This window comes from Lutjanus erythropterus, chromosome 7 (assembly GCF_056507025.1).
Source record: "Lutjanus erythropterus isolate fLutEry1 chromosome 7, fLutEry1.hap2, whole genome shotgun sequence".
Lineage (NCBI taxonomy): Eukaryota > Metazoa > Chordata > Actinopteri > Lutjaniformes > Lutjanidae > Lutjanus > Lutjanus erythropterus.
This window is the reverse complement of record NC_139323.1, coordinates 10,209,592-10,226,728: the sequence shown is the minus strand read 5'-3', so window position 1 is coordinate 10,226,728 and position 17,137 is coordinate 10,209,592. Positions and strand designations below refer to the sequence as shown.

The window sequence follows — 17,137 nt, the reverse complement described above, 5'->3', positions numbered from 1 at the left end:
AATCTCCTGAAAATAGGAATTGTGTTTGTTACCTTAGAAATAACTGTCTGTATCTACAGAGGTTGAAGGTCCTCTTCCACAGAGGTCACCACGTTGCACCTCCATGTCTCTACAGCAGCCCAGAAGGGACAGACCAAACACTGGCTCTAGATAAAGTCTTCAGTGTTTTTCACAAGTTTTGATACAGTCATAGGTTTTTCTACATGCTTGGAAGGGGAGGGTGAGGCAACATTTTTGCAATTTGCAAGCTATCCTACAAAATCCTAAACAATGGTCCTCTGAACTGACAATGTTAAACACTGTCTGAAAAAATACTTTGTGTATTAAGAGCCATTTGAAGCATTTAATCACAGTCTACAGTCACCAAATCATATTTTAATGCACCGTGAAATACGAACTGCACATTAACCTACAAAACATGACAATATCTCACTAAATGCTTCACCTTTTCAGACTGAAAAGGATTACAGTGTCTGGGGGTAAACAACATAGTTTACCTGGAGCAGTGCTGGCGTCAGTAGCTGCTCTGTCTGTAGGTTAATGTCAGTGTCTGTGCTTAATGTGGTCACACATCACTCCAGACGAGTGGTTATGGATCAGATTATTCTGTCACAGCCTACATTCAACTTTATTTCCATTTTCTATATCAAAACACTTCCCCCCCCTTTTTTTATTGTTTAGAAAGTGCTTCAGAAGTCAGTAACATAAAAGTCTTAACATTAAATTGCAAAATAAATAAATTGTGTTGCCTTGCTGTATTTGTGTGGAATAATACTTCTGCAGTTCAGCTGCAGCTTCTAGCAACTGTCTTCTGCTCAAGAAAGTGCAAATAAAGCTGCGATTAATCGATTATTAATCCATTATTAAAGTAATCACCAACTATTTTGATATGAAGTGCCATAAAGTGTCCAGATTTTCAGATTTTTAGCTTCTCAAATGTAAATATTGTCTGATTTATTGAGTCCTATTATGACAGTAAACTGAATGTCTTTGTGTTTTGGACATAAGACATTTGAGGACGTCAACTTGGGCTTTTGAAAACAATGCTCAACATTTTTCACCATTTTACAGACCAAATCTGTGATGAAAATAATGAAATGAAATGATGATGTGATGAAAATAATTGTTAAATGCAGCCTTACTACCAACTAGAGATGTACAAGATTAAACGTCACCACCCTCGCTAAACGACACCAGGAACTCGTCGGTGTAACTATTTATCAATATCTTATTCATGTGAAATGCAGCTTAACTGTTACCTCTAAGGTGTCATGCAGCTGCCGGCCACTAGTTGGAGCTGCAGCTGCATCAGATGGCAGCCCCTCTCGTCCTGAAGTCCCACCCACCCCCGGATGATTTTAATCAGCAATCAGTCATAAAGAAAATTGAGGATGCAGTCGAACTGTGAGACCAATGAAGATGCACAGCTCTAATTACCATCTACTACATGAAAACAGTACTTTCTAATTATCACATAACTAACCATGAAATTTGGGGGTAATTTGCAGTTAATTTCTATGAAATTTTAAACATATTATTTGGTAATTAAAACCTATTTACTATGAAATGATGGGACCTGGAAATGAAAGAATCATTTTTCTTTTTAACTGCTGATGTTTAATACATTATCAATAGAAGACATTCTTTTGTCATTTTTATCTCATTGTAGGTTTAAGTGTCCCTATTCATCAAATGAGTAATTTTTTTTATTTCAAAAAGTCCAAATTCTTTGATTTCAGCTTCTTAAATGGGAATATTTTCTGGTTTCTTTGCTCCTCTCTTACAGTAAACTGAATATTTTTGAGTTGTGAATAAAACAAGACATTTGCGGACATCTTGGATTTTGATCTGTTGTGGAATTTGCCTCACTTGCCTCACTAGCCCTTAGATTGTTCCCTGAGTCTCTCTTTATATGGGTGACAATGCAGTCGTGAAGGGTCCAGTCATAGGTCATCTAACCTGAACAGGCACACTAGTAGTTGGTCACTCTGCACAACTACAGTCCACAGCTGCACAAGTAGGAGAGTAGTGCATCCCCCAGATACTTTCCCCTGAGGTCCCAAGGTTATGGCTTATCGGGCAGACAGACTGTCTCCACATTCTCTAGCAGGGCACAATACATGAGCAAGGCCGACAGATACAGTGATTTAGAGCAAAGAGGTGCATAGCTTCTTGTTTTGCACTTATGCCCAATAGAATTTGTGTACACATAGATAGACACATCAGGCCCATACAAGGTAGCGTGTCAAATTCCAGCGAATGTCAGGGGACAGTTAAATACCTTGACTCGAGAAGTAACCTTCAGAATTGGGTTGGCAGTCACAGTATTCTCAGTGTATTGCTAATCTGAATTCTCCTCGATCGAGCTTCATTAAATACTCCTGTGTAAGTCATCTGGGACTCCCAAACTCTTCTTCAGTGTCTGAGTGAACCATTCTTCAGAATTTCCACTACATGATCGATTAATCGATTAATTGACAAAATAGTCGGCTGATTGATTGGTCATAAAAATAATTGTTAGTTACAGCACAAAACAACACTTTTAAGATAAAGAATTTCACTATATTATATAATGAGGTAATCAAAACATAACAGAAAGTAATCAGATGACATTATTGTGATACTTAGATTATATTACTGATTACACTTTTTTGTCATCATTGAGTAATAATTGCATCATAACCATTCAGCATATTGTAAATAAAGTGGTCTGAGACAGAACTACACTTCTGCACCTCCTCTTGGCTCCGTTTTCAACCTTTAGAGAATCTGGCCCGTGACGGGAGATTTAAACCAATCACAGGTCTTCTCAAACGGGTGTTCCTACTGGCTGTTCTACTAGTGTACTAGTGCAGCTGCACGTGCATGTTCTGTCAGTGAGACCCTGACTCAGTGTCAGAAACTCCTGTGGGAAAAAGTTGCCATAAAATGGAATTATCAGACAAAGAATCTTAAAAAGAGTTCAGCTAATGAGCAGCGTGCTCAGCCCAGGGGTTTGTCAGCTTTAATGCACACATTTTTTTTTAGAGTCAACTTGAGCTTAGTATTTATCACTATTTAAAACAAAACATACAAGAAACATTTTTAAATTTTTTTAAAAACATTGTTGAATTTTATTTATTTATTTTTATTTTATTTTTTAAAACTTATTTTTATTATTTTTTTGTTGTGGGAGAAACCGGAGCACCCGGAGAAAACCCACGCCAACACAGTGGAGTATAGAAACTCCATACAGCATAGATTGAGGCTGGGAGACCAACCCTGACCACTGCTGTGTGAGGCCACAGTGTGGCTGGACATCTCTCACAGTGGACAGTTTGACTTGTCAGATGTGGCTTATAGACACCTAAATGGAACTGTCCACTGTGAGAAAGGTCTATTGATGGCATTCATCTTGAAGGAAGAAAAGTTTTTTAGGTCTTTGCCACCACGACGCTCCACCTCATCTGACCTACGACAGGTCAGGTGAGATGGAAGGTGCGATGGTTTGTCAGCCGATTAAATTGTTTCCTTCAAGATGAATGTGGTGTGTATCAAGATGTTAAAAGAAGTCGGGGGGAGATAGGCATAGATGGTCATTTAATCATGGCAGTTGCTCATGATGTGAAGAAGGGTGGCACAGTGAAAAAGGGGTTGATGTCTGCCATGTGAAGGGGTTTCATTCATTTCTAAGGGGACAGTGAAAAAGTGGTAGATGGTCATTTTATTGTCGCAGTTGCATGTGATGCAAGACCTCAAGGGGTTGTTAAGAGTTAGTTTTTTGGGGTTTTTTTGTTAGGGGAGAAAACCGGAGCACCCGGAGTAAACCCACGCGTAGTATAGAAACTCCATACAGCATAGATTGAGGCTGGGAGTCCAACCCTGACCACTGCTGTGTGAGGCCACAGTGTGGCTGGATGTCTCTCACAGTGGACAGTTTGACTTGTCAGATGTAGCTCATAGACACCTAAATGGAACTGCCCACTGTGAGAAAGGTCTATTGATGGCATTCATCTTGAGGGAAGAAAAGTTTTTTAGGTTTGTGAAGCCAATTTATTTTCAATGTCAAAGAGAAAAGGGTAAATCATTGTTGAATGTGGTAACAATCAGTGAGCCAGCGTAACTGATGGAAAGTGATTAAAGAGACTTGCTGTAAGGTGACAGTGCTAGACAAGTCACTTCCCACCATGAGTAAGCATTGGGGTGGTGGTGGCTCTGAAAGTTGTGATCTGTTGGATAAAGGCTGATGGGGGGTGGAGGTTGACTTTGGGGATTGATGGTTTGTGGTCACTCAGCCATGCAGGTGGAAGTAGTAATAGATGGTGTCCATCTGACAAGACACCTTGTGTCAGCATTGGTCTTAGGCTGGACATCCTGTCATTTTCTGATCCAGGTGGGTGAACTTTCTTCGTCGGCACTGGGGAGCTCAAGTGTGCAGTCAGTGTTCTCTGGTACTGACATCTGATATGGTAGGACCAGCTACTGTTGACTGAGTTCTGATGCTTCTTCAGAGTCCGGTATTTCAATGCAGGTGTGTGGATGCGGGCCCTCGACGCTGCAGTGTCTGTTGGCTGGTCCTGCTGTATGATAGTCAGAACATTGTTGACTGGGTTCTGGTTTTCCTTCTTCTGGTAGCTCTTTGCAGGTGTTGGAAAGAGGGAGCTTAATCCTGCAATGAAAATTCTCCCTTTCTACTGTCTCATCTGATGAAGATTGGCCACTGTGTTTCTGTGTTCCTTCTTGGGGGTCTGGTGTCTCTATGCCTTTGTCCGTACTGGATCTCTCAACCCTGTTGTGTCCTGCAGTGTGATGGTCAGAACACTGTTGATTTAGTTCACTTAGGGTGTCAGCAGGGGAGCTCTCAAACCTGCAGTGAACATTGTCCGGTGCACCACTGCAGTTTTCTGAGCCCTTGGATTCAGGGGTTTCCTCTTCACTGTCTTCTTCAGCATCTTCATCTTCTTCAATATTATCCAAGTCGGCAGTGTGGGAGCTCTGTGGGACGCTTTGAGCAAAGAAAGGATGCTGCAAAGCCTCCTGGGCTGTGATTCGATCGTCAGGGTCCAGGGTCAGCATCCTTTTAATCAAGTCCACCAACAGACGTTGATCACTCTTGCTCTCTGTGTCACACACCATGCGCTTCTCAAGTTCATCAAGAGAGTTAAGAATAAAGCCCCCCGATTTAATACCATAGTAGCCTGTGTCCTCTGCAAACTCCTCTCGCGTCTTCAATCTCCAGCGCCGTTGGCTGTTGTTTTCTGATTTGAAATAGAAGGGAGTACGCTCTCCCTGGTCCAGCACCTCATCGTCTGGCTGGCCTTGAGTCTGTATTATGAAGTTTAGAACATCATAGTCTGTGTCCCCAGGGTAGAGGTGTCTTCCTGTTGCCAGTTCTGCGATTGTTATGCCCAGAGACCACATGTCTATAGCCTCACTAAAAGGAGCCTCTAGCATTATTTCTGGCGCCTTGTAAGAAATGGTTCCCATATTGAGACCGGGCTGGAATTCTGAAGATGGCAGCGCCAGGCCAAAGTCAATCAGCTTGATCCTCAGTGGCTGCTGTTGACGGTCCACAATCATAACATTGTCTGGTTTGAGGTCCGCATGAGCAATTCCCAGTGAGTGCAGGTGGTAAAAGGCTGTTGTCAGCTGATGAACAATTGGTCTCAGCTCTGTTATAGGAAGTCCCCTGTAATTACGCTCGTGTAAGTTATCACGTAGGCTTTGATCAAGGAGTTCGAAGTTGAGACATATTTGTTCCTTGTCAAAGAAAAATCCATTCCACTTGATAATATTACAAGTGTCTGGATCCAAACAGCGTAGCCACCTCAGCATGGCAATTTCTCTTCTGGCGATACGAACAACATTGGGGGTACTTTTGTTCACTTTGATGGCCACCCTCTCGCCTGTTTGAACGTTGCGGCATTGGGATACAAAACCAAAGCCGCCCTGTCCGAGGTAGGCCTCCACTTTAAAGCGACCTCCGAGTATAATACCTGTAGGCATTGCCATTTCGACAGATGTTTTACTGTGAGTATTTTTTCTATCCAAACGTTTGTGTCCACTTGTTGTGAATGTTAAGTTTGAAGATTCGATGTGCAGTCAGATGAAGTGAATTGTCTCAAAATTCCTGTGCCAAGATATGTTTATGACATGACATGGTCGGGTGTTTTAAGCGAAAACAGTGATGACGTCAAGATTCATTTGATGACGTCACACAAGAATGTCAGGTGGCTGTGATGCGCATGTGTGTGCGTGCGCGTGTGTGTGCGTGCGTGCGTGTGTGCGCGAGCTGCAGGCACAGTAACAAACAGACAGACGCTCGTCTCCTCCATGAAAGCTTTGTCACTTCGTAACTTTATTTTAAATGATTATGAAGTGTCCAGACGCTGTGTCTCCCTCTTCATCTCCTCGGTGTGTGTCGGTGTGCAGTTTGCTGTCTGCAAACTGCTGCATTAATACAAAAACATGAATATCGCGCACCGTTTAGTAATTATATAGATCACGTGTGTCAAACTCAAGGCCCGCGGGCCACATCCGGCCCGCGATTCAATTATATACGGCCCGCGAGATAATTTCATGTGTCTATTATGAATGGCCCGTCGGTAAATAGCACTCCCACCAGTCATACTACAAGTCCCACAATGCACTGCGACAGCTGCCGCGCAACTCGACGAATAAATCAGCTCGCAGTCGCGAAGACGCGAGTTTCTGTCAAACGACAATGTAAACAGGTTTGTCTGTTTAGGCAACTGACTCAGTGCAAAGAAACACAAGTATATGAGGAGGGAGATGAACTGCAGCTCCACCTGAAACCAGGTAAAAATAAAAAGAGAGAGAGAGAGAGAGAATATGGACAGATGTGTCGACTTGATATAAAAAACTTTTTATGATCATGAATCATAATATTAATGTACACTTATGTGGTGCGTGATTTTTTTTTTTTTACTCCAAATCTTATTTGTGTACTTTTAAATACTTAATTGCAGCATTGTTGTAAGTCATGATGAAGAGTCCAGACTCTGTCTCCTCTTCATCTCCTCAGTGTGTGTCAGTGTGCAGTTTAACCTTTTCCTAAAATACTGCTGGTTCTGTGGTGTTACATTTTAAATCTGAAGCCTGCAGTGAACCATAGAAGCTACAGTTGACTTTTCTGTTGAAGCTTTCAGTGCGTTTTGGCCTTAATGTTAAATTGAGGAGGTCAATATGTTCATCTGTACCTGATGGGCTGATGGGTTTGTAATAATATTATATGAGCATATATTTTATGCCAAATGCAGTGCCATTGAGGGTTTGCATGATTAAAGTGTGCGATATCTTGTGTCCAGACAAAAAGCAAGCATTTTCAAATGTAACCCCCACCTGGACATGTGAACTTAAATATTCTGAGCTGAAATATTCTCATTTTCCTTTGTTATTATTGAAAATAAATAAATAAATCTTATTTATTTTATTGAGGAAAAAGTTGTTGCAGTCTGGCTGTTCAAATTCATATTTCTGAATAAAACAGTCAGTTTTAGACTGTTCAATAAATCTTAATGCTGTTTGGCCCGCGACTAAGACTGTTTTAAATTTTGGCCCCTTCTGTGATTGAGTTTGACACCCCTCTATATTATAGACGGACCTGAAAAAAGATGAGGATTTATTTTCCCTCAGAGGACAATATTTTATTGAAGACATAAACTATTATTAATAGTTATACTAAATAAATAAACAGATGCATATAAATAGCGACATGTGTACATTTAATATATTATTACTTTGTTGTTAAAATGACTCGAAAGGACTCTAAACTCAATGTGTAGGACTTGTGACTTGACTCGGGACTTGCCTGTCTTGACTTGGGACTTGACTCGGGACTTGAGGGCAAAGACTTGAGACTTACTTGTGACTTGCAAAGCAATAACTTGGTCCCACCTCTGATATACATATACATGTATATTTTTCTCTCCCTGTCTGAAGTCTTGCTGACTTGCTTTTTGGAGCACGTTGTGTCTGGCCACACCCATCAGTGACGTCTCACCAGGTGTTTTGCCCTCACCAGCTCCTGGGGAACACCTGCTGTGACATCACTTGTGTGGATTCGGAGCGGGCTGCGGGATGTGTGGGAGTTTCCATCATTAATCTTGTCTAACATTACATTCCAGTGGGCTCTTTAAGAGGAGAGCTCCTCTGCATCTGCTGATCTGTCAGCGGGCGCGGTGCCTCCCTCCCTCCTCTCTCCCTCCCTCCACGTCCCGACACTCTGCTGCACCCCACAGGACCGACAGACACCCGGCCGGTGAACCGTGGGACACACTCGGTGTTGATGCAGCTGAAAGCAGCCAGCAGATCATGAGCGCGGATATTGAAGTCGGTATGGATAATCTATAATTGAAGCTAAAATGCGCCGGGCCCATTGTCCTCGCCATCCTGCCGGGCTATGCAGGTGTAAAAGGTAACCAGACTGAACTGGCACGCTTTATCTCGGGATCACATCATGCATGTTTTATGTACAGCCATGACATCTTGTAATGCTGTGGGATGGACGACTTCTTCTGGCACACGCCTATAGTTTCAGTCAGCGCGTTTCCCCTTTGTGGTGGTTTGACTGGTTCAGCTGGTTTGATCGGAGGAAGCAGCAGCAGTTTGATCAAGTAAGTGTGAGATAAACAGCACGGCACCTCTCACCTTACTGTGTGTGATACTGAACACTGTGCGCAAGTTTACTGCATATTAATGTGGCATTTATCTGAAATAAACACGAATCTGATTGTCTACTATGAAATGTGTGTTGATTGGCGGCGTGCAGACGTTGAGTATGTCCTCTGTGTCTGGAGTGAGTGAGCGGAGCCTGGCAGAGCTGCCCATGGAGAGCTGGATGTCTCACCTGCCATGTGCTCTGTGGGACACCCCTCTGTACCACCTGGCCATCCCGGGTAGGCTGCCACATAAACCAGCACACTGTAGTAATGATAGTAGTTGTTAGATGAATGCTAGTGGAAACACAGTATATCTGGTGTGAGAGTGGTTTCAGTGGACCCACAACAACAAATTGGAAAGCCTATTTTAGTTGCTATGTAGGTGGCCCAGAGAACTGAGTGTGCTGCAGCTAAAAAAAAACACATGCAAATAAACAAAACACAAGCAAATTGAGGATGGACATTTTCATTAGGTCAACACACAGGTGTACTACAAATTCAGACAATGCAACCAAATACAGAAGCACGCTTTAAATTCACGCAACACAACTAAATACAGAAACACACTTTAAATTCAGGCAACACAAATTCAGAAATGCGCTTTTAAATTCAAACGACACAACCAGCTTCAGGCACGCTCAAATAAACAAAACACATACAAATTGAGGATGAACATTTTCATTAGGTCGACACAGACACAGCGATGCACTGCAAATTCTGACAATGCAACCAAATACAGAAGCACACTTTAAATTCAGGCAACACAAATGCAGAAATGAGCTTTTAAATTCAGACAACACAACCTAATACAAAAATGCTGTTTAAATTTAGACAACACAACCAAACACAGAAATGCACTTTTAAATTCAAAGAACACAACCAAATACAAGAATGCACAGTAAAAACAGAAAATATAAACTATACTTGCAGTGTGTTTAGTTATGCTGCGTGTGTGCTGGAAAATAACTTCGATCGTTTTCTTCATTTGCTTTTGTTTTGTCTTTCTGCATGTGATTTCTTCAGCTGCAGTATGGTGAGCTGTCAGTGCCGCCATAGCTATTACATGAAACAATCATGTGTCTAGATGTGATAAAAATAATAATGCTGTTCATTATCTTTTCCCCACTTAGGCAGCCACAATGCAATAACCTACTGTCTGGATATGAATGACAGATCCCCTGTTGATCTTACTCAGCCAGACATGCTTCAAAAGCTGGACAAATACATGAAGCCCCTTATTCGCCCCTTCGTGTACAAGTGGGCGATAACCCAGGTAATAAATCACAGAAATGGATGTACCAGACTCATTGTTAGTAGGAAGTTTTGAAGCATATAACGAATTGTGCATTGTATGTCTTGCAGGAGTTTACTATAAAGCAGCAGCTGGACTGTGGGGTCAGATACTGTGACCTGAGAATTGCACACAGGCCCAATGACAGCTCCAATGATCTGTACTTCTACCACGGCGTATACACCACGCTCACTGTGGAGGTGAAGTGATGGCATGCTGACATAAATGTCCGAATGTTTGTTGCCACAGTGACATTTATGCTCATGTGAAGGCCATGTGTAACCACAACAATAACTGTAAAGATAACCACAAAAAACAGTCATGCTCAGCAAAAACTGCACTGAGGTGCTAAATCATCCCATCTTTGCTTTTTTTAAAGAATTTAATTGGATTGGTTATGAATATTTGTCACTCTGATATCAACATTATGGTGGTTGTTTTGGATGTCTTTAAGTTTATTGTAGTGGAAACAGCATTTTTATTTAGACTCTTATTCTTAAAGCTAGCCTGTGTTACGTTTACTAAACAGTAATAATGATTACAGCATAATAGCAAATGCTAAAATGTAGTGCAACAGTAGCACAAGTACAGAAGCTTCATAGATTGAGTGAACTCTCTCAGCACTATCAGTCATGTAGTGATAAAGTTTGCTGACATCAGCCACCATGCTACTGGTCATGTCAGACCGACTGAGGCTATATCAACAAAACTGGAGTATATTGAATTGTGTGGGTGTCGTTTGCTGCGTATGAACTCAGCATTTTAGAGTTACAGTCTCATTTTAAAGGGATAGTTCAGATTTTTTGAAGTGTGTGCCAAAGTCTCAAGCATGTCCAAAGTTACTGTGGTCAGATCAAACAAGTCGAGTCCCTTCTTTAAGTCAAGTAAGTCAAGTCATTGCCCGGTTCAAGCGAGTCACAAGTCAAATCATATGAAATTCTGATGATCCCCCCAGTTTCCACGTGTAATCCATTTAAAAGACAGTGGTCATGAGAAGTTGAGTTTAATTTTTAACTGCTACAGCCTGCTCACACCTCATAAATCTTAGTGATGATTCACACGTTGTGGCATCAATAACAAACTCTCAGAATGAACGACAGAGTGGAGCTATGAAATTATAATACAGCTTGAAAGGGCTCTTAAGTGAAAGCAGAAGTATGACACAAGAAATCACACTACAGTGTGTAAGCCTCCTGCCCTGGCTCCCCTTCAGAGGGTCACATTATTTCTCCTTGGCCTGTTAATACATCTGTCCAAGGTGCTTTTCATATGACACTGCACACCACTGTTTTTACTCTTCTTACAACCATCATCAGTGTCATTTTTGAATCCAAATGTTATTTTTAGACTAGCTTCCTCCATGCTAGCTGTCTCATGCACTGACCTCTGCTGGTCTGCCTGGAAAAATACAAATATATTTTTTTTTATAAAAAGTCAAGTCCTTTTGAGTCATCTGTCTCAATCTTAACACCCAAGTCAAAGTCGAGTCTTTTCTCAAGGTTAGTCAAACAAGTCTCAAGTCCTCAAATTGGTCACTTAAGTCTGACTTAAGTCATGTGACTCAAATCTCTAACCCCTGGGTTGTATAATGTACTTACCTATAGTCAGTGTTTGACCTACAGTAGATGGTGGTCAACATTATCCCAGGTTAGAGAAGCAGCAGGAGTACTAGAGTAGGAAGCTACCCAATGTACTGCTGTGGACAGGGTCAGCTGCAAAAAGTCAGTCATTTTACCTCACACAATATGGGAGGTGCTGGTCTTCTGTTGCCTTGATCTTTGTTTGTTTATATTATTGTGCAACACTGGTGTTTTAAAAGATTAGCTCGATTTCACCAAGGTTGCACAATGACACAGGTGAGCTAACCAGGCGGGACAGTGGTAGACCAGCAACACTAATCCTCTATGAGGTGAAATTACAGTTTTTGCAAAAGGAGTCTGGTTGAGCAAGAGAGAGCAATACTTGGCTTATTGTAAAGGGCTGTCGGATGCCAATGTAAAGCAATGAAAACATAAATGTAGCATATACTAAAACTAATATAGATTTTTTTTGAGGTGGCCCCTTTTTTAAGTGGCTCAAATATATTTTGCTGCTGAACCTGTCCACAGCAGTACATCGTCTTACTTTCGTGCAGGTACTCCTTTCTTACTCTTCTGACAGCCATCTGCTGAAGGGAACACAGTGACCATCGATACGTACCTCATACAACACCACTTAAAATAATCTCAACTATCCATTTTAAGCCCCTTTCTCGGATGCACCATAACTCTTTCTGGCAACATTCATCTGTAAACAGGAGCTTCAAACAGTTTAAAATGTATAAAATTCTCATTAGTTTCAAGCTCAGGACTTAATCAGATTTCTGTAAATCTGTTCACCGTGGTTCTATTGGGAATAGAAGCAGCACCATTTCCAGGTATTTAATGTGAAAGGTGTTTCCATCCTTGTATTGCAATGCCATGCATCCACCTAACAGATCATTATCTATGACATGAGAGTGGAAATTAGATGGCCCATGGGGATTAAATCAAGCAGAGAGAATTTCTGTGATATTTATCATCCTCAGCAGATGAGATTGAAAATCTTTCAGGCAGCTTGTATGATAAAACGCTCTTCACTCACCTCTGCTCAAGCATAATTACCAGGTGTTGTCAAGAAAAAAACCCCCCTGATCTATCCAGAAGTGTTCTGGCAGGTTGTTACAGACCTCCATCATGTTGTCGAGCTGCATGTGAAAGTCCTACCAGATAACTGAATCTGGCGGTGTTTCAAGTTTCCCGTGTGCTTTTAGCTTTTAAAACATGCCTGTGAATTCTGCTTTAAGTTGAGTCCTCCTATAGAGGCAGACTAAATGCTAACTTGTGTTTTCCCGGCAGACTGTTCTAATGGAGATAAGAGAGTGGCTGGATGCCCATCCCAGAGAGGTGGTCATCCTCTCCTTCAGCCACTTTCTCGGCCTGACCCCAGAGCTCCACATGCTGCTGCTCACTACCATACGCAGCGTCTTCACCTCCAAACTCTGTCCTAAAACGGTACATCATCTCCTCCAATAATAGATAACTGGCCATAATATTAATGTGTAATATAATACTAGCTTTATCATTAGAGAAAACTAATCCTGTTATTCTGCTGATTTCAGGCAGTGTTAACTCTTCGAAACCTGTGGGCTTTAGGCTGCTCAGTGATTGTGTCCTATGAACACAGTATTGCCAACTGCCACAGTGACCTGTGGCCACATATTCCTTACTGGTGGGCCAACAAATGCAAAGCTGAGGCTCTTATCGAGGCGTTTGAACACAGGAAACAACATGGCAGACCAGGTAATCTGCTGCTGGTTTATATCACCAAACACAGGCTGGAAATAAAACTGATGACTTGTTACTTTTAACTTAACTTTTAACGCTGTATTTGTGTGTATTCTGTGTTTCAGGAGGCTTCTTCGTCACAGGAATCAATCTGACGGAGGACCTGAAATACATCTGCACACACCCGACAGAGTCCCTGAAGGACTTGGTGATGTCCACGTATCCCACGCTGCTGAGCTGGGTGCAGGAGCAGACTCCCGGCTCCAAACTCGGCTGTCTCAACATCATCGCTGGGGACTTTATCACAGAGAGCCGCTTTGTACCAACTGTCGTTGCACTGAATGAGAAACTGCTGAAATGGTCTTCATGACTTTTCACCAATAAAGGGAGAGATCGGATTATTCGAAGTGGGGTTGTATGAGCTACTTAACGATAGTCGGTGTATTAGCTGTAGTAGTTTGGAGAAGCAGAGAGGAGAACCGGCACTGAGGACAAGCTTTATTGATGTGGACAGGGTGGTGTATTTTAGCCACTTAAACTCCTATCGATCTTTTAAGGTGGACCTTTTTTTTAATCTAGAATATTTTCACCGATTTCCTTTGCCGTCAGACAGATTTTTCTGACAGGAAACTGTTGTTGTATAAGCCAAATATTCCTCTCTACAAACCAAACAAACTCCATTGTCAAAATTAGTAATTTTGTCTTGCAGAACACTGGATTTGCTTTCTACCGCTGCCTCGATCTGTGTTATTGTGTGACCTCAGTGAATGCGAACTATCCTTTTAAAACATTGAAGTCACACAATAACACAAGAAACTAACCGATCGAGGCAGTGATAGATCAACAATTTCCACATTCTTTGAGGTAAAACAACTGATTTCGCCTATGGAGTTTGGTTGGCATGGATAAAACAATATTTGGCTTGTGTAATGTTAGTTTCCTTCCAGAAAATACAGCGTACACTTCAATTACAAGTACACCTTTTGTTGCTGACTGTGTCACAGCAGTTCATTGCTTAGCTTCTGTGCTGGTACTTCTCCCTGCTTCTCCTTTGTGGGGGCTCGCCAACCGCCATTTACTGTAGGTAATACACTGACCGTCAATAAGTACCATATATAGACCTAGATCAAATTATCTGAACTGTCCCTTTAATTTGCATTATTCTACAAAAAATGTGAACCACAGCATGAAATACACATGAGCTTGTTTTGTTAAGAGTGACAGAAACATACTCAAGTACTTGAATTATTATTATCATCTACATATAAATGCACTTACTGGAGGCAGTGAAATGTACATTTCAGTCTTAAAGCTGCTTGAAAACAGACTTTTTGTATATTGACCTGCACCTGTTTGTTTACATCGAGTTCACTATTTATGCAATGTACTGTATTGGTTTTCACTAGCCGGCAAGGTGGCCAGTTTTATGTTACGGTGACCAAAGCAATAATGATCCAACTAATCTCACCTTAATGTAGGCATTTTAGACAAGTAAGCACAAACAATGTATTCAATGAGCACATATGACTGTAATGTAGGCCACCAGTTTTTATTATCATGACATGTGGGCAGCAAGTTTAAGACGTAGCTAAACTGTATCACTTACAATACATGTATTTATCCACAGAGAATGTAGAGAAGAAGTGAAACTTATGCAAAATGCATGGAAAACATATTTGCATGAACCCAACCCTGACTGTTCTACTTCCAATAGACTTTAGCCAACAGGTTCGGCCTTGATCTAAACTAATGCTGCACCGCTGTGCCTGTGGAGATGAGCTTTTACAATAAACGAGCATTTTTAAGCAAATCATCACACTTTTTATGCACTGATCGTTCAGATGTACGAATCAGTGATAAAATGTTTCCTTCTGAGATGCTTGTTTGAGCTGGAGAGGCGCAACCTCTGCTCGCCAAGGTGTTTGTATCATTCACACAAAAGAAGTGGTGCTTTTAGTCCCCAAAGGGCCACGGTGGGGAAAAATGCTTTTGTGTTTGTGCCCTTGGAGTGTGCGGTTCTTTTCAGTGCTTTTGCGCTCCCTCACAATAGTTTGTATTACATCATCTGTCTGAAACTCTGTTAATCCGTTCAGTCCAAACATTTCAACATGAGGAAAACCGGCAAATAATCCATGTAAAGCTCTATTATTCAGAGTTCATCATGAAAGGTTGTAAACTGTAACGTGAGAAAATAATCTTCATACTCAGATGATGGCTTCTACTGTCAGTCTAGGATGTAAACATATTTACAGTGTAAGGGAAGTTCCTGCTCATGGTTGGTAATAGTTGTTAAGTTGTGCATTTAGTACTGAGACTGTAGTGTCCCACTTGGATAATTATAGACTTTTAATATGTTGAATTAAATTGCTCAATTTTTAAAAACCCAATTGAATTTGCATTTTAAGCTGAAGCAATCCTAAATTTTACAAATTTACAGTTTTGTTCCTGTAACATTATTTAATATCTGAATTTTAAGATGTAATAAAAAGATCCATCTTAAAAACATTGTATTTACTTAATTCATTTTAGTTTTCTTATTTTGTGACCTCTGTCATTTAAAGAGGCTCTATTAAATTTAAAGATGTGTTGCCTGCAAATTAAATGAAGTCCAACCCACAGAGCAGCAGCAGGAGTTCTGATTGGCCAGCTGTGGCGACAGTCTGGCGAATCAAATTTTCCATTACTGCCATCTGCAATATAAATTTGATTTTTAATGCATTTTTCTGACATTAAATTAGTAGAAATATGATAACAAATAATAAAATAACTCTTCAAATGTATTCATACAGAATCAAAAGGTTTAGTTTATTAGATTTATCAAAGTGTGTCCTGTTATTTTCTGTCACATAATTGGTCTTAAACTTTAAAATGCACAGTTTTTGTCCACAGGTCAATGTAGATGTCCATTCTATAATTTAAAGCCAGCGTGCCACACTAAAAATTAAACAAGGGCTGACCCACAGAGTAACAGCAGCTCTCACTGCTGTGTTCAAAGACAAAAAGAGAGTTCTCTCAACAGCATTTATATTGAAATGTGTAAATTAATCAGTGATTATAATGAATCACTGACAAGTCTGTAATTATTCCAGTAACACTGTCCAGCCTCCATATTTCCAATTGTACATCCAAACAGTTAAAGAAGTCAGATGTGGTTGAATGTACAGGATTGTGTTTTTTAAATTCATGCTGCACTTATTTAATCAGGGACTTCTCTTTGTACTGCTTCATTCTTTTTTTCCTTCTGCTGCTTCTTTTTGAGATGGCTGGATGTGTTAGATCTAGAGAAGGTTGTCTTTTCTTATTTGAAGGAGGGATGTGTAAATAAATTTGACATCGACACTTTGTCTTATCTGCTCCTTAAAATTTAAAACACAATGAAACATGCATCATCAAAGTGTAGAAAATAAGCTATATGGTACATAAATTAGGAAACAACTAATTATCTATCTATCTATCATTGTGCGCTGCAATCCTAACATCAAGACTGAGTTCAATATAATGGATGGAACAACATCATATACAAAAGATCATTTCTTGGAGTGCATCAGTGCATATCAGGCACAACAGGTGTAACAAGACAAAAGAGATGTAAGAAGACAAAAATCATCATAAAAGAAGTAAGAAGACGTAAAAGATGTAACAGCAAAAAATACATAAGAAAATGCATAAGAAGAACAAGACAGAAGACATAAGATGACAAAAAATATGCAACAAGACAACATGACAAAAAAGATGTTACAAGATGTAAAAGACCAACAAGACTTAAAAGACCTAACAAGATGCATAAAATGTAACAAGACAAAAAGACATACAAGATGTAACAAGACCTAAGAAGACAACAAAGCCATGACAAGACAAAAACAAGATATAATAAGACATAA

The 17,137-nt window shown here is 40.6% G+C and overlaps 2 protein-coding genes across 2 annotated transcripts; one reads left to right on the top strand and one right to left on the bottom strand.

Moving 5' to 3' along the window:
* Window positions 1–4,458: 4,458 nt before the first annotated feature.
* LOC146323594 (homeodomain-interacting protein kinase 2-like) lies at window positions 4,459–5,991 on the bottom strand. The gene has a single exon (XM_084723179.1). The coding sequence runs from the start codon at window positions 5,989–5,991 to the stop codon at window positions 4,459–4,461; it is 1,533 nt and encodes a 510-aa protein (XP_084579305.1).
* Window positions 5,992–8,214: 2,223 nt separating this feature from the next.
* On the top strand, window positions 8,215–13,659 carry plcxd1.1 (phosphatidylinositol-specific phospholipase C, X domain containing 1, tandem duplicate 1). Its single transcript, XM_084722149.1, has 7 exons — window positions 8,215–8,615; window positions 8,771–8,897; window positions 9,791–9,933; window positions 10,023–10,151; window positions 12,828–12,983; window positions 13,091–13,271; window positions 13,382–13,659. Exons 1-7 carry the CDS (start codon window positions 8,493–8,495, stop codon window positions 13,624–13,626), a joined length of 1,104 nt encoding a protein of 367 aa, XP_084578275.1. The 5' UTR covers window positions 8,215–8,492; the 3' UTR covers window positions 13,627–13,659.
* The last annotated feature ends 3,478 nt before the right edge of the window (window positions 13,660–17,137 follow it).